This window comes from Podarcis liolepis, assembly GCF_965112155.1.
Source record: "Podarcis liolepis genome assembly, chromosome: 15".
In the NCBI taxonomy this organism is placed as follows: Eukaryota; Metazoa; Chordata; class Lepidosauria; order Squamata; family Lacertidae; genus Podarcis; species Podarcis liolepis.
In genome coordinates this window covers 28,786,955-28,810,952 of record NC_139566.1, presented here as the reverse complement: position 1 = coordinate 28,810,952, position 23,998 = coordinate 28,786,955, and the positions used below count along the sequence as shown (strand labels likewise).

The 23,998-nt window shown below is 48.6% G+C and overlaps 1 protein-coding gene across 1 annotated transcript; it reads left to right on the top strand.

Moving 5' to 3' along the window:
• Nucleotides 1-49: 49 nt before the first annotated feature.
• SLC2A11 (solute carrier family 2 member 11) lies at nt 50-20,150 on the top strand. The gene is made up of 12 exons (XM_083478707.1): nt 50-323; nt 3,427-3,525; nt 6,178-6,338; nt 8,541-8,665; nt 10,431-10,560; nt 11,183-11,331; nt 11,933-12,120; nt 13,117-13,227; nt 14,339-14,440; nt 15,575-15,650; nt 16,194-16,321; nt 17,925-20,150. The coding sequence occupies exons 1-12, from the start codon at nt 129-131 to the stop codon at nt 18,123-18,125; spliced, it is 1,665 nt and encodes a 554-aa protein (XP_083334833.1). The 5' UTR covers nt 50-128; the 3' UTR covers nt 18,126-20,150.
• Nucleotides 20,151-23,998: the final 3,848 nt, after the last annotated feature.

The following is a 23,998-nucleotide window of genomic DNA, read 5'->3' as shown; positions in this document are numbered from 1 at the left end:
GCTGTAGTGGGTGGGACCAGGCCAGAGGCCACCCCCCTCCCCCACCCCTGCCATACCGTCTCCCTCAAGGGGATCCTGGAACCCACTAGGCTAGCCCCGCTGGCCTCTCTCCCAGAGGCACTCTGCACATGCTCAGAGTCGCCCGTTGCGCGATGAGCCTCCGGGCTCAGCTCCAGCCAAGAAGCCCTGCCCAGCTCGAAGTCCCCGCCCACCCTCCTGCTAGCCGGCCGGCATCTGCTAGGAGAGCCGAGGAGGGAAGCCGAGCCGGGCCGAGCAGGATGCGGGACGGAGCCCCGCAGCCTCTGCAGCCGCCGCGCCGCCAGGTGAGGCCCCGCCCCGCTCGCACACCTGGCCAGGACCGCTGCGTCACGCTTCCGGGGCTCCTCTGCGGGGGGTGCGGGGGAGGCGACAGTTAGCAACCCCCGGGCGATCGGATATTTGCAAGGGTCCTCCCTCCCGGCCCTCTCGCCTCCTGCCCAGACCGGCAGCCCAGGACCCCTTGGCTCGCCGGGTGGCCCCGCCAGGCGCACGGCCCGGGAGGCCGCCGGAGGGTCCAGCGCAGCGTGCCCGGCCGAGTGGCAGCGACAGGTGAGGCGGAGACTTCCCACCCGGAGCGCCTCCGTCTCTAACCGGCATGCCTGCCGTCTCTAGCTCCGGGGACAAGCGTGGGGGCCGGCGGCGCGGGGTGTCCCTTCCATGCTTTCTGCCCTGCCCAGCTGGGCTGGCTGGAGCTACCAGCCGCTCCAAAAATTAAATTTGGAAACATGCCCAAATGCAGGAATCTGTAAACAAATATCATTGCAGAATATCATAAATCGCAGAAGACTATAAAGATTAAACATTTTTATCTGCCACTCAGAAAAGCTGTTACCCACCAATATTGTTGTTGTATCTGCTTTTTTCTAAATTAAATTAATGTCTAAATTTTCCCTTCTATCTCTGCCATCTCTTAAACTAATCACTCCAGGAAGCTTCTGCATCAAGACTTAACTTCCAAATTTTTGCTCAGCACTCTTTTTTAATTACTGGCACCTTATTTTCTCCATTTTTGTGCCAATTAACATATTGGCAGTAATTATTAAATTCTGTATCAATTCCTTATTCTTGATTTGTTCCTCCAAATGTTCCAATAAAACTCTTTAAGAGAGTATTGACATGAGTATTGTAATAACCTGCAGTTTTGTAAGAGTATATATTAAACGTAGATGAATAAATGAGCAAATTAATTTAATTTGGATATGCAGAAGACATTAAAAATAAATTTAAGGAACCAAAGAAAGAGGGGGAAGGAAGTAAAGTTTTGAAATGTTAAGATGATTGTAAAATTATTGAAATGTATAAACCTGAAAAGGATAAATAAAATAATGATAATAAAACTCTCTTTAAAGAGTTACCAATGAAATTGTTAATCTCTTTCCCCAAAATCTTTAATTTAATGGGCGTATGCATTTCATTTTTAAACTGGGAAGGGCGGGGTATAAATAAAATATTATTATTATTATTACCCACAACTCCCAACATTTACTATCTCACCTGGTATATATTTTATTCAGTCTCTGTGATGTCTTGTGTGCCACTGGTAAAAGCAGTTTAGAACAATTTTATAGCCAATATCTGTGGCTAGAAGGCCCTTTGGGTCCATTCCAAATCTACAGTTCTTCATATATATATATATATATATATATATATATATATATATATATATAATATTTTTATTAATTTTAACATATAAATTATAAAATGTACCACAAAACTTATCACTTATACAATCTTTTTGGACTTCCATCAGCACCTCTGATGATCCACCGTTTTAACCACTTCTTATGCATTTCAATTCTAGGGACACGGGTGGCGCTGTGGGTAAAACCTCAGTGCCTAGGACTTCCCGATCGTATGGTCGGCGGTTCGAATCCCTGCGACAGGGTGAGCTCCTGTCGTTCGGTCCCACCTCCTGCCCACCTAGCAGTTCAAAAGCACCCCTAAGTGCAAGTAGATAAATAGGGACTGCTTTATAGCGGGAAGGTAACGGCGTTTCCGTGCGTTGCGCTGGTTCAGGCTCGCCAGAGCAGCTTCGTCACGCTGGCCACGTGACCCGGAAGTGTCTTCGGACAGCGCCGGCTCACGGCCTCTAGAGCGAGATGAGCATGCAACCCTAGAGTCAGACACAACTGGCCCATACGGGCAGGGGTACCTTTACCTTTATGCATTTCTTAACTTTATATTGCCTTTCCATCTCTTAACAAATCATCCTCCCCCTTCTCCATTTTTACAATACTTCCAATAATACTCCTCACAAAACTTCTTGCAACCCTACAAACGTCGTCTGTTCTTCACAATTACTTTTCAAATAGTCCGTAAATTTACTCTTCTGTGAATTTCTGGTCTCGCCAGTTTCAAATCCTTCCTGTTAGTTTATCTAATTCTGCGTAGTCGATTAACTTCATCCTCCATTCTTCAATCGACGGTAACTCTTCTTGCTTCCTTTTTTGGGACAATAATATTCTTGCTGCTGTTATTGCATATAAAAAGAGCTTACATTCCTTTCTCAAATCTACAGTTCTGTGATTCTATGACACAGTATCCCAAATACAGTCATATTTGTTCTTCAAAAACCATTGATGTGCCTTCCATTGTTATCACGGGCGTAGCCAGGATTTATGTTGGGGAGGGAGCAGGATACAACCCATCCTATGCTTGGCTCTGTCTAGCAGATTCGGAATGAAATCTCTCAGCAACAGTTGTTTAAAGTTACTTTCTTTTGACCCCAAGTGCTCAGAAAAATCTGTCAAAATCTTTCTACAATTTCTACTTTTCGTTAAGTATTTTTATTTATTTACTTGATTTGGGGAGTCGGCGCGTACGGCTACGCCCATGATTTTTATTCCTTCTCATGTTTCCTTCTCTTTAACTTTTTGGCTGTCGTTGGATTGGACCCATTTCAAAAACTTCATTCAGGGTTTTATAAAGTATAATCACGTTCTTATCCTACCCGATTAGCCACTTGACCTACAATCTTAAATTCCTCATTAAAAATAAAGGATTAAAGGAAAATCTGCCCTTGATATTGTATTCTTTCAATCACCCCAGATATCTTAAGCTGCTTCAGTTCAGTGCGTTTGCCTCACTGTCAATCAATTTCCTTTTTTTTTCTTTTGGGCCGTACCCTGGAAGTAATTGTTGCCAGTGGAGTCTCAGCCCAACCATGTTCTAAGATGAACCACTGTGTTGCATAGGTGACTTTAAGTGACTGGGCACTTAATATGAAATGTCTTGTTTTGTAGATTATTGCTATACAGTATTAGGAAATTTATATTGTTCTATTTGGTGCTCCTCAGTTGTGTATGTTGCAGAATGTTATTGTATGTTGAAGACCAAATAAATAAGGAAACATCCTTATTTTCTGAACGTTTCTGGGTCTTCCCTCAGCTTCAAGGTCGGGTCTTGATCCTGACGGTCTGTGCTGCTGGAATTGGGGGCTCATTCCAATATGGATACAACCTCACCATCATCAATGCCCCAACCACAGTAAGTCCTCACCTGGCGACACTTATCCCAGTTTCCCCGACTGTTAGCAGAGAGCAGGCCATCTCTGTTTAGAGGGTTCCAGGGTCGTCACATCTGTCGATGAAGCATTTTTGTTTCCTGGGGTTATATTTACAGTGATACCTTGGTTCTCAAACTTAATCCATTCTGGAAGTCTGTTCCAAAGCGTTCCAAAACCAAGGCGCAATTTCCCATAGAAAGCAATGCAAAATGGATTAATCCATTCCAGACTTTTAAAAACAACCTCTCAAACAGCAATTTAACATGCATTTTACTCTATAACGAGACCATTGATCCATAAAATGAAAGCAATAATCAATGTACTGTACTATAAAATAAATAAGACAGCATTGTAGATGGTAAATATTAAAACTATTTTTTTCCCCGTACCTGCACTGATAGTCATTGTTTGGATGGAGGGCTCTTATCCATTTCCACAGTCACAATCAATCAATCAGTAGCTGAACTGGGTTCCACACAGTCACAAAAACAAATTAACCGAAAAAGCCTCAAAAACAAAAACGCAAAATAAGTAGCAAAAACAAAAGCGCCAAACCTAATCCGTTCCGGAAGTCCGTTTGACTTCCGAAATGTTTGAAAACCAAGGCACAGCTTCTGATTGGTGCAGGTGCCCCTGAAACAATAGCCGACAGCCGCATTGAACATTCAGCTTCTGAAAAAAGGTTTGAAAACCGGAACACTTACTTCTGGGTTTTCGACGTTTGAGAACCAAGGCGTTTGAGATCCAAGATACCACTGTACTTTCCCTGTGATCCTGTTAACTTGCCATGGGTTCACAGACTGAGGCAGCAAGTGGAGCTGGCCCCCTCTCTCAGCAATTTTTTTCTTTTGGTGCTGTCAACACAGGAGAGAAGCCAGACAGAGAGAGGTTTGGGAGCTGCACGGCCAGGGAAAAAACAATGCTATCCAGGGTTGTAAAGACTGCAGAGAGAATAATTGGTGCACTCTTCGCACTTTAGATCAAATCTATGCTGCCAGGTGCCATAAGAAAGCGGCAGAGATCTCTTTCAGCTTCTGCCTTCTGGAAGAAGGTCTAGGGTTATAAAGGCCAGGACTAGCCGTCTGAGAAACAGTTTCTACGCAAATGCAATTCTGGTTCTAAACGCAGCATAAGGGGTCTCTATAGTATAGTGTATTTTAAAATGGGGTTTTAGAGTTTTTAGGGGGTTTTGAATGTTTTATGTAGTTTTTATGTAGTTTTATGTAGTTTTTCAGTTTCATTGTTCTGCATGGGACAATGACAATCAGTGGCGTAGCGTGGGGGGTGCCAAGGGTGCCGGCCGCACCGGGCGCAACATCTGGGGGGGCGCGAGTCCAGAGGGAAGGGACAAGTTCCTTCCTCCGCCGGGCTCCCCGCAGCCACCGCCAGCCTTGCGCCCTAGCGCGCGCGCCCCCCCGCCGCCGCTGCGGCTGCGCTCCACTCACTGCTTGCAGGAGGAGCAGCCGCTGCAGCAGCGCCGACACCGCCACCGACGCCTGGCCGGCACAGGCAGCCTCCGCACCCCGACGCGCCGCCGGGCCTCGCCGCGCCCTGCGCTCCCCAAAAACCTCCGAGAGGAAGCCGGTGGGAGGGCGAGGCACGGCTAAGCCTCTCGCCAGCGGGTTAAGGGGCTTTCGGTTTTAAAAGGATTAGGTTGGGAAGGGGCGGGGGGGGGGCCTGCTCACTGGCAAGCGCCTGCTCCGTTTCCAAAGGCGCTCGCCATCCGAGGGACACGGAGCGCTTGCAAGGAACGGGCTCCGTGGAGCAGGTTAGGAAGAGATCCCTTCCCTGGCAGGCCGCCGGCTTCGCCAGCTGTTTCCCATTCACGATCAGGAGGAACTTCAGGCTGCTTTCAGCTTTGGTAGAGGGAATCTAAGCAAGGGGATGGAGCCGGTGCCCTGAGGAAAGGCGGCAGCATTGGGTTTGTTTTTAGTTTAGAGAAAAGACAAGCAAGAGGCGACAGGAGAGAAGCCTGCAAAACTAAGGCATGGCAAGGAGAGAGTGGACAGAGAGGAAAGTTTTTATCCCTCTCTCTGTACAATATAACTCGTGGGCATCCAGTGAAGCTGAACGTTGGAACAGTGGCGTAGCGTGGGGGGTGCCAAGGGTGCCGGCCGCACCGGGTGCAACATGGGGGGCGCGCGCTCGCACTCGGGTGCTAAAATCCACGGGTTAGGGGGCGCAAATTACTTGCCTTGCCCCGGGTGCTGACAACCCACGCTACGCCACTGATGACAATAAAGATATTGTATATCGTATTTCTTTCCTTAGGGGCAAATGTAATTTTTCATGAAGGCTCCTTTCCTCTTGTGCTTTTTGTACACCTCCCCTCCCAAGTATTTTGCAGCGTGTTGGCCATGTCTGCATCCTCACTTTCCTCCAAAGAACTAAGGGCAACATATGTGGCTCCCCGCCCGGATTTTGCCACAACGACAGCTCTGCGAGGTAGACCAGGCTCAGCGAGAGCGACTGGTGCAAGGTGGCAGTGGGTGGGGTTTGAACCTGGAGATCTCTCCTCCCCATCCAATACTCACCACATTAGGTCCTGGAAAAATGATATGTCGCATGCAGCACCTGTAGAAAGACCGTTTTCTGTTTTCTCCCGACGTGACTTCAGCCTTTGCACATTTCAGTACATCCAGAGCTTCACAAATGAGACGTGGCTGGAGCGGACGGGCAGCCCTCTGGAGGGGAAGGTGATCACCCTGATCTGGTCCTCTGTGGTCTCCATCTATCCTTTGGGGGGTCTCGTGGGAGCCCTCCTCGCGGGCCCCATGGCCATTAAGCTGGGAAGGTGAGGAGGTGCCTTGTAGATTTGTGCTTCAGTGGGCTAAGACTCACAACCCTTTTCAGCTGCTGACGCCCCATGGGGGACCCGGCCCTATGTCAGTCTGTTGGTGGAGGGCAGGGCCAGATTTAGGTCTGATGTGGCCCTAAGCTACTGAAGGTCACAGGGCCCTTTATATATCCAGCTGTCCTTTGTCAACAACAGATTGTCGCTGTTTTTTGTGTTGAATATATGCTATATGGTAATTTATGGACCTAATAGGTATCCAAAGCCATTTGCACATAACAAAATATGTCTTTTATCAAAGTAATTAAAAAAAAAAATTATTAGCAATTTCAACATAACAACATATCAAAGCATGTCATAGTCATTATTTTCTCCCCTTTTCCCCCACCTCCCTCAAACCCTCCCTCCTCTCCCCCAAAGACTTCCCTCAGCTCCTCTCTGTAATTACAAAGTACCGTATTTTTCGCTCTATAAGATGCAACAGACCACAAGACGCACCGAGTTTTTGGAGGAGGAAAACAAGAAAAAAAAATATTCTGAATCTCAGAAGCCAGAACAGCAAGAGGGATCGCTGCGCAGTGAAAGCAGCAACCCCTCTTGCTGTTCTGGCTTCTGGGATAGCTGCGCAGCCTGCATTCGCTCCATAAGACGCACACACATTTCCCCTTACTTTTTAGGAGGGAAAAAGTGAGTCTTATAGAGCAAAAAATACGGTAATTGTTGAACTGAAATACAATTAAGAATTTTGGAAATGTACATCCAGGTTTTGCTTTTTTTCCTTTAAATTTTTTGGAGGCACCCAAGAGAATAGGACCCTTGGCTATAGATTGTTTAGCTTATACTTAAATTCGGCACTGGTGGAGGGGTGGGGTGGCTGCTGCAGAACTCACGCAGCCTGCGTTTTAGACGTTGAACTTTTTACTGCCAGCATCTCAGTGCCTCAATTTATCAGTTACGTGTAATTAAACCAGTTATTAAACTGAAACGAATCCTGTTCCAATCAACCTAGCCTGAATCCAAATGACCTGGGTTGATGTTGTTGTTTTTGCGGGGAGTATTGGCAAAGCCCAGGTGAGAGATCTAGGTGCTGGTCCCAGTACAGCCCACTCACTGAGGCTTTCTCTGCTTGCTTTGGATGATAGATGTGGAGTTCACCCAAAGTCCAAGAACCATTCTCACCCGCATTATCTCCTCCTGCCAAGACTGACATTCATCTCCCTGGGAAGAACTGGGCGTTCCAGGCAGCTTTCCCTCCTGTGAGGGGGGGGGCGTGCGGGTGCAGCTGGCTTTATGAGCCAGGGAAGGGCAGGCCCAGGAGCCGCTCCCTTGGGCCTTGGCACTGATCCTGAAGGGAGAGGGGGCTGTTAGGGTTGGCCAAGGCAGGGGGTGTCACATGGAGGTTGGAACTTAGAGTTGACCAAGGAAAGTCACTGTGCCAAAACCAACGCATGAGGGGAGAAGCACAGGGGTGTGATGTGCATCCACATTACGTCTGAACTGGGCTCCTGATTCCTTTTGTTATGTACTGAGTTGAATAGGATCCAAAAGGCAGCAGGCTGATTGGTCCTAGAACAATAGGATCCAGAATGCAGCAGTCTGATTGGTCCTAGAACAATAGGATCCAAAAGGCAGCAGGCTGATTGGTCCTAGAACAATAGGATTCAGAATGCAGCAGTCTGATTAGTCCTAGAACAATAGGATTCAGAATGCAGCAGTCTGATTGGTCCTAGAACAATAGGATTCAGAATGCAGCAGTCTGATTAGTCCTAGAACAATAGGATTCAGAATGCAGCAGTCTGATTGGTCCTAGAACAATAGGATTCAGAATGCAGCAGTCTGATTGGTCCTAGAACAATAGGATCCAGAATGCAGCAGTCTGATTAGTCCTAGAACAATAGGATTCAGAATGCAGCAGTCAGATTGGTTCTAGAACAATAGGATCCAGAATGCATCAGTCTGATTGGTCCACAGGAGCCACCCAATCCAGCTCCAGGTGGAAGGGAATCCGCAACCTGATTGGCCTACAGCAGAATCCTGGAATTAGCCAATCCCGTGGGGCCCATTGTGTAAATAATGTATAAAAGGCAGGCATTCTGGAGGAACTTCCACTCCTCCTCACCACTATGAGCTGAATAAAGAGCATGAAATCCACTCTCGACTCCGAGTATATTTCACATTTTATCCCTCTTTCTTTCTCCGAAGGAAGAAATCTTTGCTGCTGAACAACTTGTTTGTGGTCTTGGCTGCGGTGTTGGTGGGATTCAGCCAAATGGCCAGATCCTTTGAAATGATCTTGCTGAGCAGATTTCTTGCAGGAATCAATTCTGGTAGGTAAGGAGGAGTGGGCGAGTTCAAGGTTCCCTGCAGGCCACACCACTGAAAATGGGGAGTGTGTGCGAATCTGACAAGCGTCTAACCAACTGAAGAATAACCAGGCAGCCCTTAAGTCTTCAGTCAAGGAATCCATGTCAGCAGATCTTTCTCTGCCAGTTCTTTGTCACCCCGAGAAACAGGGCCAACTGGGGTGCTTCAGGGTTCTGTCCTAGGCCTGGCATTTTTCAACATCTTAATAAATGACTTGGATTAAGGAATGGAGGGGGTGCTTATCAAATTTGCAGATGGCACCAAACTGGGAGGGGTAGCTAATGCCGCAGAAGACAGAATTGGGATTCGATATTCCCTGAAAACAGATTGGGGAACTGGGCCAAAACTAACAAAATTAATTTAAATAGGGACCAATATAAAATTCTACACTTAGGAAGGAATCATCAGAGGCACAAATATAGGATGGGGGACAACTGGCTTCAAAGCTGTGCACGATTTAAGGGTCTTAGTAGACCACCAGCTTAACGTGAGTCAAAAGTGTGATGCAGCAGGAAAAAAAGCAAATGCTATTCTAGGCTGCATCAACAGAAGTATAGTGTCCAGATCAAGGGAAGTAATAGTCGTGCTCTATTCTGCCATGGTCAGACCACACCTGGAGTACCGTGTCCAGTTCTGGGCACCACCATTTAAGAAGGGTATTGACAAGTGGGAAGGTGTGTAGCCAAGGGGTGACCAAGATGATCAAGGGTCTGGAAACCAGGCCTTATGAGGAATGGTTGAAGGAGTTGATTATGTTTAGCCTGGAGAAGAGACGACAGAAGGGGCATGATAATTGACTGAATGTAAGGAAAGCAAGGGGTTAAGAGCGGTAGTCTCGTAATCTGGGGAACCGGGTTCGCGTCCGCTCCTCCACATGCTCCACATGCAGCTGCTGGGTGAACTTGGGCTAGTCAAACTTCTTTGAAGTCTCTCAGCCCCACTCACCTCACAGAGTGTTTGTTGTGGGGGAGGAAGGGAAAGGAGAATGTGAGCCACTTTGAGACTCCTTCGGGTAGTGATAAAGCGGGATATCAAATCCAAACTCTTTTAAACCACAGAGCCTAGGACTTGCCGATCAGAAGGTTGGTGGTTCGAATCCCCACAACAGGGTGAGCTCCCGTTGCTCAGTCCCTGATCCTGCCAACCTAGCAGTTCGAAAGCACGTCAAAGTGCAAGTAGATAAATAGGTACCACTCCGGTGGGAAGGTAAACGGCGTTTCCGTGCACTGCTCTGGTTCTCCAGAAGCAACTTAGTCATGCTGGCCACATGACCCGGAAGCTGTACGCCGGCTCCCTCGGCCAATAAAGCGAGATGAGCGCCGCAACTCCAGAGTCGGCCACGACTGGTCGAGGGGTCGGGGTTCCTTTACCTTTACCTAAGGAAAGCAAGCGGGGGCGGGGGGCTGGGAGGCAAGTGCCTCCCTCACCTTTGAACATTCCTAGAGCAATAAACAAAGTTGGTAGTTTTGGGGCATGAGAGGGGAAACATTAGGACGAGATGCAAGCCTGGTGGGGAGGAGGAGGAGATGACAAGCGAGGTTGGGCAAAGGTTAGAACTTGGAAAAAGTTACTGTTGTTTCTGCAGGCTGGGGTATAAATAAATGTCATCTGACCAGTCCCAGCCGGCCTGGAGTCTCTCTCTGTGTGTGCGTGGGGGGGAAGGATGAACCACTATAGATTGGAGCACTGCCACATCCCTGATCCGTGTTTGTCTCTCCTCCTGGCCAGGCGTGAGCATGAACATCCAGCCCATGTATCTGGGAGAAAGCGCCCCCAAGGAACTCCGTGGAGCCGTGGCCCTGACGTCTGCATCCTTCACGGCCCTGGGGTTGGTGATGGGACAGGTGGTTGGATTGAGGTAAGGCTGAAAGGGGCATCCTGGGGAAGCTGTTGGGGGGTACCATCCTCTTTCCACCCCCCTAAAAAGAAGAAGAAAGAAATCAGCAAGGCCACAGCAAACCTCTGCATCTCTTGCAGCAAAGGGTACTCCAAGCACAGCAATCCCGGCGACTTGGTCTCATAATGATCTGTAGCATCTTTGCCCAGAATGGCAATTAGATGCTGAGCAGCTACATTAAGCCCTTCCTGGGGCACAGAGAAAGAAGCTGAGGTGGGGCTAGTATTAGGATTATGCAGGGCTGCTTTCTGCTGAGTCTGACCCTTGCTCCATCTAGCATTGTCTACACGGACTGGTAGCAGCTTTCCAGGGTTTCAGGCAGAGAGTCTCTCTCAAACCCTACCTGGACATGCCATTCGGGATTGAAATCGGGGCCTTCTTCCTCTGAGCTGCAGCTCTTGCATTTTATTCTTTCTTTAAATGGGGTTTTAAGGCGTTAAGTTGCTTTGGGGCCACTGTTCTGTGTGCGAAAAGTGACAAACAGACGTAAAAAGAAAAAGTAAATACGTACATTCGGCTCGGCGAGGCCCAAACTGCTGGCTCAGAAAGGTTCTGCTCACACAATTCTGTATTTTTAATGCAGAGAAATTTTAGGAGCGGAGGAATGCTGGCCTCTCCTCCTGGCCAGCAACGCAGTGCCTGCTCTGATCCAGCTGGTCTTGCTGCCCTGGGCCCCGGAAAGCCCCCGGTACCTATTGATCGACCGAGGAGATGAGGAATCTTGCATCTGTGGTGGGTGTGCTCAGTGCTTCTCCTTGCTTTTTTAAAAAAAAACCAGCCCAGGACAAAACTGCCTTCTGATTCTCCTGTTGCATCGAGTTCCTTGGTTGCTTCCATTCCAAAGGCTCTGAGTTCCAGTCTGGCCTGGTCTTGATCCAAAAGGGCAGGCTTCACCCTGTATAAATAATCGCTACTCATGTGTATGTTTAAGGCAATATTTCCCAAACTTGGGTCTCCATCTAATTTTGGACTACAAATCCCATCATCCATGACCACTTGCCCTGCTAGCTAGGGATGATGGGAGTTGTAGTCCCAAAACAGCTGGAGATCCAAGTTTGGGAAATCCTGTTTAAGGGAAGATCCATAGGGGATGGTGCATGGTTCCTCCCATAGGAGAAAGTAGATTCACAACAAGAGCAGCTTGAGCTGTTTCCCGTACCCCTGCTATCGCATGCCATCCTAATTTGCTTTCAAGCTCACCCCAAGCTCCAGGAGCTCAACAGGTGCTCAGAGTATGTTTGGAATCCCTAATAAAACTCGGAGCATCTCCTGGAGTTTGACCGCTCCATCTTCATGCTTGCAGCCCTTATGTTGCCCCTCTTGCCTCTTCCAGCTTTGCAGAAGCTGCGGGGCAGCGACGACCTGGGCGGGGAGATGAAGGAGCTGCTGGCAGAGCAGGCGGCACTCCGAGGGGTGACAGCCAAGGCCCCCTGGGAGCTCTTCAGGGACCCGGCCGTGAGGTGGCAGCTCATCACCATCGTCTTCCTCAGCAGCGCCATGCAGCTCTGCGGCAACGACTCTGTGAGTGACTGGGGACAGGGAGGAGAAGGCAGGGGGGAATCAGCTTGAGTATTGGTGGGGTTGGGGGCAGTGGTGTAGCATGGGGAGGCCACAGAGGCAGTTGCCCCGGGTGCAAAATTGTTAGGGGTGCAACATTTCAACCAGGAAGTGACCTCTCCAGACAAGGGAACAACTCATCTCTGCAACTGAGAACTCTTGGGCGCCGCAAACACCTGAATGTGCATGTGTACTCCACCTGTTTCCCTGCATGTGGCTCCGGGCACTAGCAACCTACGCTATGCCACTGATGGGGGGGTGCCAGTTCAGGTCTTTGGCCGGGCCAGGCAGGAGCTACCCAAAAGTGCCAGGCTCCAGAAGAAGAGAGAGACCCTTCGGGTGGGCTTGTCAAAGGCATTATGAGCCAGGCTGGACTCTGGGGGGATTTGGCCATCCTTGACCCACACAGCACAGGTCTGGGGGTTGTGTAAGAACAGGAGAGAAGGCAGGTGGCGCTGTGGGTTAAACCACAGAGCCTAGGACTTGCCAATCAGAAGGTCGGTGGTTCAAATCCCCGCGACGGGGTGAGCTCCCGTTGCTCGGTCCCTGCTCCTGCCAACCTAGCAGTTTAAAAGCACATAAAAGTGCGAGTAGATAAATAGGTACCGCTCCGGCGGCAAGGTAAGCGGCATTTCCGTGCGCTGCTCTGGTTTGCCAGAAGCGGCTTAGTCATGACCCGGAAGCTGTACGCCGGCTCCCTCGACCAATAAAGCTAGATGAGTGCCGCAACCCCAGAGTCGGCCACGACTGGACCTAATGGTCAGGCGTCCCTTTACCTTTTTAAGAACAGGAGGTGCTCTTTGGAGAGGTGTTTGCAAAAATATGCTTACCCATACCACCACCCGCTATCCCTTCTTCCCCTCCTGAGTTCTGCTTCTCTTTCCTGTATATGTCTGCAGCAAAACCAGAGCCCTGCCATTCTCCATTCATCCTTCCTCCATCTCCCTTTGTGTCCCCCAGATGTACTCCTATGCCTCGACCGTTTTCCAAGAGGCCGGGATCCCTTACGACAAGATCCAGTACAGCATAATCGGCACGGGCAGCTGCGAGCTGATCACCGCCATGACTTGTGTGAGAATCTCGGCTGCCCTTTGGCAGCAACTTGCTTCCTGATGCTGTTCCCCACCCCCACCCCCACCCCCCCAAAAATACTGGTTTGTCCGATAGACAGTGACGGAGAGCGCTTGGACCTTTCGCTTTGTCGGGGGGGGGGGGTGTCTGTGAGCGGTGAAGTGGGGACCCATTTCTGGGGGAAGTGGAGCTTCCGGACGGGGGTGGGAGTCTGCCTTCTCTCTCAGGCCCAGTTCTGTTCGCCTCACCTCAAAATGGGTACTGTTGAGCTGGGAAATGTTCCGAAAAGGGCAGCCAGGGGGATGAAGGGCGTGGAGCGATAAAAGGTTGCAGCACTTTTTAGAGACAAGGCCGAGAAGTGGATGGAACTGCGCGAGTTTCACGTGATGTGGGGGGAAATGGAAAGAGGGAGAGATAATGTGACCCTCTTGGGCATAGCTAGTTGTGAAACTCAGGACAGACAAAGGGAAGAACTTTGAATCCACCCTGCTAGCAGAAAGCAGGGGTGCTGTGGGGGGGTGCGGTGTCTGCCTGCAGAACCATCAAATGGCCTGGTCTCCCCTCCCTCCTTTTATTTTTTACAATGAAGAGTGTTAACCAGGATTTGAGTCTGATCCTGGTCCGACTGCACTGGCTACCAATTAGTTTCTGGGCCCAATTCAAAGTGCTGGTTTTGACCTATAAAGCCTACCCAGACCCTGAGATAATCTCCTGAGGCCCTTCTTCGTGTCCCTCCTCCTTGAGAGGTCCGGAGGGTGGCAACACGAGAACAGGGCCTTCTCTGCAGTGGCTCCCCACCTGTGGAATGCTCTCCCCAGGGAAGTTCGCCTGGCACCTTCATTACACACCTTTAGAATGTCTGTTTGACATCCTATACCCTTTTAAAATGTGGCTCTTTTCTGGGGAGGGGTGTTATTGGGTTGTTGTTTTTATTCTGATTATGTATGTTGTGATCTTTTCTGTGAACCGCCCTGAGACCTCCAGGTATATGAACTCGATAATAATAATACAAATAATAATTAGACCTGCCGTGAGACCAACTCCCTGTTGCTTTGGGGCAGGTTTAGCGTGAGAGTCCTGGCGATAACTTCCCTGTGTTGCTTTGCTCCAGAATCTGATCATTGAGCATGTCGGACGAAGGAAGCTGGTGATGGGCGGATACAGTCTCATGTCTCTGTGGGCCATTGTCTTCATGGTGGCCCTGTCCCTGCAGGTAACTGAGCTCTTGAAGGAGGGGCTGAGCAGGACCCAAATACGAGTCCGACTCTGTGGAATGGGTTTTAATGGGTAAAGGTAAAGGGACCCCTGACCATTAGGTCCAGTCGTGGCCAACTCTGGGGTTGCGGCGCTCATCTCGCTTTGTTAGCCAAGGGAGCTGGCATACAGCTTCTGGGTCATGTGGCCAGCATGACTAAGCCGCTTCTGGCGAACCAGAGCAGCACACGAAAACGCCGTTTACCTTCCCGCTGGAGTGGTACCTATTTATCTACTTGCACTTGACGTGCTTTCGAACTGCTGGGTTGGCAGGAGCTGGGACCGAGCAACGGGAGCTCACCCTGTCGCAGGGATTCGAACCGCCGACCTTCTGATCGGCAAGTCCTAGGCTCTGTGGTTTAACCCACAGCACCGCCCGTGTCCCTTACCTTTAATGGGTAGGAGAGGATATATTAATAGCAATTTATCCCTCCAGCTGCTCATGTGTGTCTGTTGAACAGAGTTTGAAGTTCCATCCTTAGGCATTAATGTGTGTTTTCCCCCACTTTCTTTCTCTTTCCTTCTCTTTCATCACTTTATTTCCTGTGACTGAAATGATTTAAATAAAATGTTAATAATAAAAAGTTCCACACTTGGGAGAAAAATTGAGGCATGTCAGAATAGACTGTGAAGCCTTCTTTTAATTACGTCCAGCAATGAAGCGAGCTGGCTCCCCCTTCTCATTTGCCCCCCTTAACAAAGAAATCAGACAACCGACTGTGGAAGTAAGCTTAAAACAGGATTTACTTACGCATAGTCTTTGCACTGGTTCTCAGCCACAGCGGCAATAAAAATGTGCAGGTAAAATACTTACGTTCACAGTAGAAACAGTCTCAGGCATGACTTGTCAAAGAAAGAGAGAGGGTGGGAGAGGAACAGGAAATTACATAGCCCTCCCAGGAGAGTAGTGGAAATGACATCACACAGAACCCTCTCTACCAATTACATCTCTATGGGCTGAGTCTTCGCCTATCAGCAATACAGTTCTGTGGTCATTTGCTCCTAAACTTATGAACTAGCAAGAATATGCACTCTTGGATTTTGATTGCAGTTTCCCACTAACCCCTTTGCCTTTGCCTCCTTGGATTTGCAGGACCAATACAGCTGGATGCCTTACCTTAGCATGTCCTGCATCTTTGCCTACATCCTGAGTTTTGGAATTGGGCCAGGTGAGTCAGAACGGCGCGGACTACCCCCCTGGAAAGCTGTGCATTGGGGCGCTCACGTCCAACCTGAAACAAGAGCAGGCACGCACGTCAACACGACGTGGGTGTTTTGTTTGGAAGCCTTGGCATCCATGAGGACTAGATGCTTGCCGATGGAGATTCTCAACTTGATGCCCAAAGCAATTGCTATGGAGACATTCCAAAGAGAAGGCAGGTGCAGCAGAAATTGAGCAAGTTGTGCTCTGTTGTGCTCAACACCCTCCCGGTGAAGATTTATTTCTTTAAAGCAGGCTTCCTCAAACTCAGCCCTCCAGATGTTTTGAGACTACAATTCCCATCATCCCTGACCACTGGTCCTGCTAGCTAGGGATGATGGGAGTTGTAGTCCCAAAACATCTGGAGGGCCGAGTTTGAGAAAGCTTCCTTTATAGCCTCTCGCCATTAACACACCCGCACAATCTGGATAGATGCTAGTGCCCTGGCGTTACATCTTGACCCTTGCAGCCCCAGAGAGAAAGTGATGAAAAATATGTTTGATTTGCCTAGCCGGCGTGACGGTAATTATGCCCATGGAGATTTTCGACCAGGTGTCTCGCCCAGCTGCCTGCATGATCTGCGGTTCTCTGCTGTGGGCCAACTTGTTCCTGGTGGGCATGGTGTTTCCTTTCCTTGTGGTAAGCAAACTCTGTCCATCCGACTGCCATGCTGGGTTGAACCATGGGTCAATGCTATTGGGACAGGATAGGAAGTGGGAGGGACCCATTTGAAGCCACCACTCCTCTTTTCTGTCCAATTTCGATTTGCATTGCAATCCTACTAAGCGGATTTGACAGCCTCCTCCATGAATTTGTCAAAGCATTTTTTTTTAGTATGCGCATATATATATATATCATATTTTTCGCTCTATAAGATGCACCAGACCACAAGACGCACCTAGTTTTTGGAGGAGGAAAACAAGAAAATATATTCTGAATCTCAGAAGCCAGAACAGCAAGAGGGATCGCTGCGCAGTGAAAGCAGCAATCCCTTTTGCTGTTCTGGCTTCTGGGATAGCTGCGCAGCCTGCATTCGCTCCATAAGACGCACACACATTTCCCCTTACTTTTTAGGAGGGAAAAAGTGAGTCTTATAGAGCAAAATATACGGTAATTAAATTTTCTGTTTTTACAATTTAAAATACTCATTTAAACATCCTTAAAATATCAGTGACTTCCCTTCTTCTCTTTCATTTTGCATAGCATAATTCCCTGCATATTTTACAAAAACTAAACCATTCAGTATTCCATTATTGCATCCATCAAAACCTATTTACACTGTTGAATTTATCTTAATGCTGCCAACTTTTTAAGGTGTGCACAATTTCTATATGTTAAGTCTGCAAGCTGCACATATTCCATCAGCTTAAGTTGCCATTTTTCTTTAATTGGGACCTTGCTCGTTTTCCATTTGGGGGCTAACAAAACATGGGCCGCAGTAGTGGCACACATAAATCAACTTTTCTGACACCTGGGAATTTCAGTCTGAATTATCCCCAACAAAAAGGACTGTCTAACTCAGGCATCCCCAGCCTTCAGCCCTCCAGATATTTTGTACTACAATTCCCATCATCCCTGACCACTGTTCCTGTTAGCTAGGGATCATGGGAGTTGTAGGCCAAAACATCTGGAGGGCTGCAGGTTGGGGGTGCCTGGTCTAACTCTAATCCTCTTTTGAAGCAGTCTAAGTTGGTGGCCAGGGATGTGGGTGGCGCTGTGGGTTAAACCACAGAGCCTAGGACTTGCCAATCAGAAGGTCAGTGTTTCGAATCCCCATGACGGGGTGAGCTCCCGTTGCTCAGTCCCTGCTCCTGCCAACCTAGCAGTTCGAAAGCACATCAAAGTGCAAGTAGATAAATAGGTACCACTCCGGCGGGAAGGTAAACGGCGTTTCCGTGCGCTGCTCTGGTTCGCCAGAAGCGGCTTAGTCCTGCCAGCCCCATGACCCGGAAGCTGTACGCCGGCTCCCTCGGCCAATAAGGCGAGATGAGTGCCGCAACCCCAGAGTCGGCCACGACTGGACATAATGGTCAGGGGTCCCTTTACCTTTACCAAGTTGGTGACCATCAGGACCGCAAATGCAAATCCTTAAGCGGCTACCGTTGCAGACACTTTGGGTAGGAGGGAGTCCCAGAGCAAACTGAGCAGCCCCAGAGGGGACTGTTCAGAACAGTTTGATTATGGGGCTCGCTTTGTGTGCATCACGGACAAACTGAAGGCCTCTCCTTCTCTCTCCCCTCAGGAAGGCCTTGGCCATTACTGCTATGTCCCCTTCTTCATCGTCTGCGTCTCTGCTGCCCTCTATGTCGCTTTCTTCCTCCCCGAGACCAAAGGGAAATCCTTTCTGGAAATCTCTGAGGAATTCAACAAACGGAACTTCAAAGCGCAGGCTCATGAGGAGTCCAAGAGTCTTTCCGAGGAAACAAAGTCCACCATGTTGTAGCCCCCGAAGGATGGAGGAGAACGACAGGGACACAGGGAGAGAAAGTTGGTTTTGTGCCACCAGGCAGATCTCTCCCTCCACACACACACCTGCACCCCCAAATTCCCAGTATGGGGTAAAAATTGCAGCTGAAGCGAGTTTAGAGTGGGGAGGTGGGATGGAACATTTTCTGTTTCTCAAATACTGATTTGCGCGTTAAAAGTCCTGTACGGAAATGTCCACTCCCAAGATTTTTAGTGGGTTTTCAGTTTTAGAATTTCTTATACATTGTATAAGAAATAATGCCCAGAGTCTGGAATTTGAACCCTAAAATGTCGTTTCTGACCATCAGCTGCCAGGCTTGGTCAGTTAGGGGGAGCAATGCGCTATTCCAGGGTGTTGCTTTGGGGACCGTTTTCTAAACGTGAAATTGATTCACGAGGAGGGAAAACCCACCTGCGCTTTAATCGATGCTGAAATGTATTGATAGCCAAATGTATTGAGAAGTTTAGTTTAGGAGAAACCCACAATCCCATCCCCACCCCCCGATCTACGAATGGGCTGCCTCTTTAACATGTATTAACGTACCTGGGGCATATTTTTTTGACAGAAAGTGTGTTAAAATATAGAAAATATTCCGCAAATCCCTGCTAGAGATCCTTCTGAGAAAAGTCCTGGCTACTTCACTCCAAGTTTAAAAAGTGAATTAATACGGAACCTTGAAAGAACTTCCATCGTGCACTGGATTCTTTTTTTATTAAGCGATTGTGGTAGATTTTCCTCCTTTAAGTTTGCTTGAGCTACTCTGCCAGTGTCCCTCACCCCACCCCCTGAGCTGTGCCAAGGGACTGGGGGGTAAGGATGCTTTTTTCTCTTTCTAGAAATTTCCCTGTTGTGCCCTGTAGGTGTTATGTGGGCTGGATCCTCCTGCTGGTTGGACAGGCATATCTTGCTTTAACAGTGTGTTACTGCTGCTTTGTTGAGTTCCTTGCAAGTTCTCTGAGCAGTAGCTGTGCCTGTAGTGCTCCCGTGTGGCCACCCGGAATAATTTCTCCTCCTTCCTTCACGCAGAGCAGTAACTACCTCAAATAACTCTTGCTTGTGCCTCTCTGCCTTTGGGTTTCCTTTAATTTCGTCGCTAGATTTGTTGGGTTTTTATATACGAGCCACCCAACCTTTTCACTATTTTATGGTACAAAACGACCTTTGATGATTCCCAGGCTTTTGATTTTGGTGTCAGTCCCACAATTGCACTGCCAATAGCCAGAAGAACCGTGATGTATCTCTGTAGCTGTTAGTTTTCTCGACGATGCGCTTTAACAACTGGCTGAAGCCTGAAGACTGAGCGGAGGTGTCCCTCTTTTAGCTGCCATGATGGTGACAACATGGTCTCTCTCTTTCTCCAGCTTCTTCTGGGATGGTCATGCTGCCAGTGTTTCTTCTCCCTGCCTCCCTTGGCTCTCGCTCTTTTACTGCTCCTTCTTCTGTTTCCCAGCAAGCATTAAAACCTTGTCCCCCCTTTCAAAGGCTGCAACATTTTCATTTGAAAAGTCCCATGTCAGGACAATCATATAGCTAGAATCGCAGAATGGTAGGAGTTGCAAGAAATCACAGCGGCCATTTAGTCCAACCCGCCTGCAATGCAAGGATCTCAGCTAAAGCATCCATGACAGATGGCCATCCAACCTCTGCCGAAAAACCTCCAAGGCAGGAGAGCCCACCACCTCTCGCGGAATTCTGTCAGAAAGTTTTTTCCGAATGTTTAGTCGGAATCTCCTTTCTTGCAACGTGAAGCCATTGTTCCAAGTCCTACCCTCCACAGTAGGAGAAAACAAGCTGTTCCCTCTTCCATGTGACAGCCCTTGAGATATTTGAAGATGGCTATCATATCTCCTCTTAGTCTCGTCTTTTCCAGGCTCCAACATACCCAACTCCTTCAACCGTTCCTCATAAGGCTTGTTTTCCTTATGAGCTACTGACTGTACAATGCACATTATAGTCTGAAATGCCAGAACGGTCCCTATCCCCATTGGATCCCATAGGATTCAAGTACAGTGGTGCCTCGCAAGACGAAAAGAATCCGTTCTGTGATTCTCTTCGCCTAGCGGTTTTTTTGTCTTGCGAAGCAAGCCCATTGACGGATTAGAGGATTAGCGCTATTAAAGGCTTTTAGCGGCTTATCAGCTTATCGGATCAGCTGATAAGCAGCTTAGCGGCTTAGAAAAGGGGGGGGAGGGGAAAAACCCCGCAGGAACTCGCAAGACATTTTCGTCTTGCGAAGCAAGCCCATAGGAAATTCGCTTTGCGAAGCACCTCCAAAACGGAAAACTCTTCCGTCTAGCAAGTTTTCCGTCTTGCGAGGCATTCGTCTTGCGGGGCACCACTGTATTACTGAGGTAGCTTCAGAGATCCTACCACAATAAGGTATCCACCACCGTGCACCAATAGGGCTGGGGGTGGGGGGAAACTCTGCTCCAAACAAGGCCAGGGCGGGGGAGGGGTGTTAATCATGGCTCCCTGCCTCAGGATTCTCTGGGAAAGTGCCTTGTGGGCCATGGAATCATAGAATTGTAAAGTTGAAAGGAACCATGAGGGTCATCTGGTCCAACCCCCATAATTCAGGAATCTTTTGCCCAATGTAGGACTCCAACCCACGACCCTGTGATAGAGTCTCATGCTCTACTGACTGAGCTTTGACTGCTTTCATCGCCCCCCTCTCCTACTGATGTCTCTGATCCCCGATTTCAGGATCCAGGAGGGAGTGGGGTTTGTTGGGATGATGGGAGGCAGCCATCTTTGTACACCAGGTAGAGGCCCATTGCCTTATCGAATGCCTTTTCCTGCCACAGGGCATATTCGTCCGCATGTTTGCTACAGCCTTAGCAAGGCAGCTGCCTCTCCCGAACCTGCTCTGCTTGTGAGGCCGTGCCAAAGAAAAATCACAGAAGCAGCAAGGCAGCTTCGTTGGCGCACATCATTTAATAAACACTGTAGAGGTTAGAGCTTTTGCAAAATGCAAACATGAAAAAGTGTTGGTTTCGTTATGTGTGTGAAGGAAATAATGAAATCCTGGCAAGACAAGGGCATGAAATAACTTTATGAAAAAATATATAAATAAAACTATTTCTTTGGAATGAGCAACATGGACTGATGTATCTTTTGTGCCAGTGAAGATTTTAAGAAAATCTGTGAAAACCCTTTTTCTACTGCTGGTTAATGACAGTATATACAGTCATACCTTGGTTTTAGAACAGCTTAGTTCTTGAACGTTTTGGCTCCCGAATGCCGCAAATCCAGAAGTGAGTGTTCTGGTTTGCGAACGTTCTTTGGAACCTGAACATCCAACTCGGCTTCCGCAGCTTCCAATTGGCTGCAGGAGCTCCCTGCAGCCAATTAGAAGCCGTGCTTTGGTTTCCGAATGTTTTGGAAGTTGAACGGACTTCCAGAACGGATTCCGTTCGACTTCCAAGGTACAACTGTATATGGGAAGCATATAGGGGGTCAGTGGCTTGGTGTCCCAGGTGGCCCCCAACATGCCAAAGGAGCGTGGGATGGGGAGCTAGATGCTGTTGGGCTCCCGATTTCCAGCAGGTGACAGGGAGGTTTCCTTGGGCTTTAGATGGATCCTCTTTTCCCATCTACCATTTCCCCTGTTAATCTTGACCCCAAATAAACTCCCACCTCTTCCTGGCATAGGCAGTTGACATGTAATTGTTTAATTCAGCATTGCAGGCAGATGGAGGGAAGTCCGGGTTTAGTCATTGCCTGCTCTAGATAATGGATTACCAGTTTGGGTAATTGATTACCATCTCTCTCGACAGAACGTGAAAGGGATCTGCTCTCTCCAACGGCTAGCTTTGTGTCAGCCGGGATATTATTGTTGTGAGTTGTTTGGGGTCGGGGGTTAGGGTCTATGATGCCTGAGTCCCTTCTAATTCCTGGTTCTACCAAGAGTTAACATCTAATTCAGGGTCCCATTGGTGAATTGGCCAGGCAAGGACCATAGTTATCCCCATAGTTATTCCTTAGTATAAGAAAGGAAGCTGCTCTTTGTTGGTATACCTGAAGGAGCGTCTCCACCCCCATCATTCAGCTCTGAGGTCCAGCTCTGAGGGCCTTCTGGCGGCTCCCTCCTTGCGAGAAGTGAGGTTACAGGGAAACAGGCAGAGGGCCTTCTCAATAGTGGCACCCGCCCTCTGGAACGCCCTCCCATCAGATGTCAAGGAAATAAACAACTATCTGACTTTTAGAAGACATCTGAAGGCAGCCCTGTTTGGGGAAGTTTTTAATGTTAGGTGTTTTATTGTGTTTTTAATATTCTGTTGGGAGCTGGGGAGGCCTGGCCACATGGGCAGGGTATAAGTAAGTAATAAATTATTATTATTATTATTATTATTATTATTATTATTATTGGCAAATGAGTGGGCCCCAGTAACTTGTGGTCAGTGAAGTAGGAGGACTAGGCTAGTCCCCTAAATGTTCCTGGTCAATTAGAGTATTAAAGCCTGGAGCCTCCTTCCCAAAGCCCAGGAAGCTTCTGCCAGGCTTAGGAAGGGAGGGCATAGAATCATAGAATCATAGAGTTGGAGGAGACCACAAGGGCCATCGAGTCCAACCCCCTGCCAAGCAGGAAACACCATCAGAGCACTCCTGACATATGGTTGTCAAGCCTCTGCTTAAAGACCTCCAAAGTAGGAGACTCCACCACACTCCTTGGCAGCAAATTCCACTGTCAAACAGCTCTTACTGTCAGGAAGTTCTTCCTAATGTTTAGGTGGAATCTTCTTTCTTGTAGTTTGGATCCATTGCTCCGTGTCCGCTTCTCTGGAGCAGCAGAAAACAACCTTTCTCCCTCCTCCATGTGACATCCTTTTATATATTTGACCATGGCTATCATATCACCCCTTAACCTCCTCTTCTCCAGGCTAAACATGCTCATGCATGCCATGTCAGGAGGTGGCAACCTCACACGTGCGATTTCACACACAAACACCATTCTCCTTTACAAAGTGGCACCTCTGGCCCCAACTGCTCCCCTATGGCTGCCACTGGCCGGTAGTGAGAAGGACAATAGCCAGATGGGTGGCCCAAAAGGTCTTGCTTCTCCCATAGCCGCAGCCTTGGATTCAAGCAGAAATAAAGCATGGCTTTCCCTCTTTGCCTTGTCAAGCAGCTCTCCTGCGACCTCTCCTTCTCTGGCAAATGACCTTCTCACAACCACTCCCGAAAATGGGCTGTAGGGTTGGCTCAGCCGCCTGGTGTCTGAGTGGAGCAGGACTCTTGGGGCTTTCCAATCCTCCCTCTCTCTCTACAAAGACCCCATTATGGCCTGTGTTTTGCTAAAGGGCCGGAGGAGCCTGTGCTGGCACCCCACAGCAGCCAAACATCACCAGGGTGAGTAAAAGCCATTCTTGGAACGGGGTCATCTCACGCAGAGATCCAAAGCCATCAACTTTGGTTTTGATATCCCACTTTATCACTACCCGAAGGAGTCTCAAAGCGGCTCACAATCTCCTTTCCCTTCCTCCCCCACAACAAACACTCTGTGAGGTGAGTGGGGCTGAGAGACTTCAGAGAAGTGTGACTAGCCCAAGGTCACCCAGCAGCTACATGTGGAGGAGCAGGGAAGCGAACCCGGTTCACCAGATTACGAGTCCACCACTCTTAACCACTACACCACACTGGCTCTCACAAAAGATACACTCTGCTCATTTACACAGGACTTACTTGTTTTGGCAAATGACACTCTGCAGGCCTGGCCCATTCCTACACGGCACCTCTATCTGTTTCAAAAAAGTATTTGGGGTCCGGCTGCTCAGTGTGGGGTCTGCAGCTGTCACTACCATCAAGCTCTCAGGTTCCTTTCCCAGGCCTTCAGCATCTTCAGGGGCCAA

Bases quoted from the DNA above. Each gene is read 5' to 3' on its own strand.
- SLC2A11 (XM_083478707.1), top strand. From the start codon at position 129: ATGCTCAGAGTCGCCCGTTGCGCGATGAGCCTCCGGGCTCAGCTCCAG. The intron at 11,332-11,932 runs GTGGGTGTGCTC...TGCCTCTTCCAG, and splicing joins TGAGGAATCTTGCATCTGTG to CTTTGCAGAAGCTGCGGGGC. The intron at 16,322-17,924 runs GTAAGCAAACTC...CTCTCCCCTCAG, and splicing joins TGGTGTTTCCTTTCCTTGTG to GAAGGCCTTGGCCATTACTG.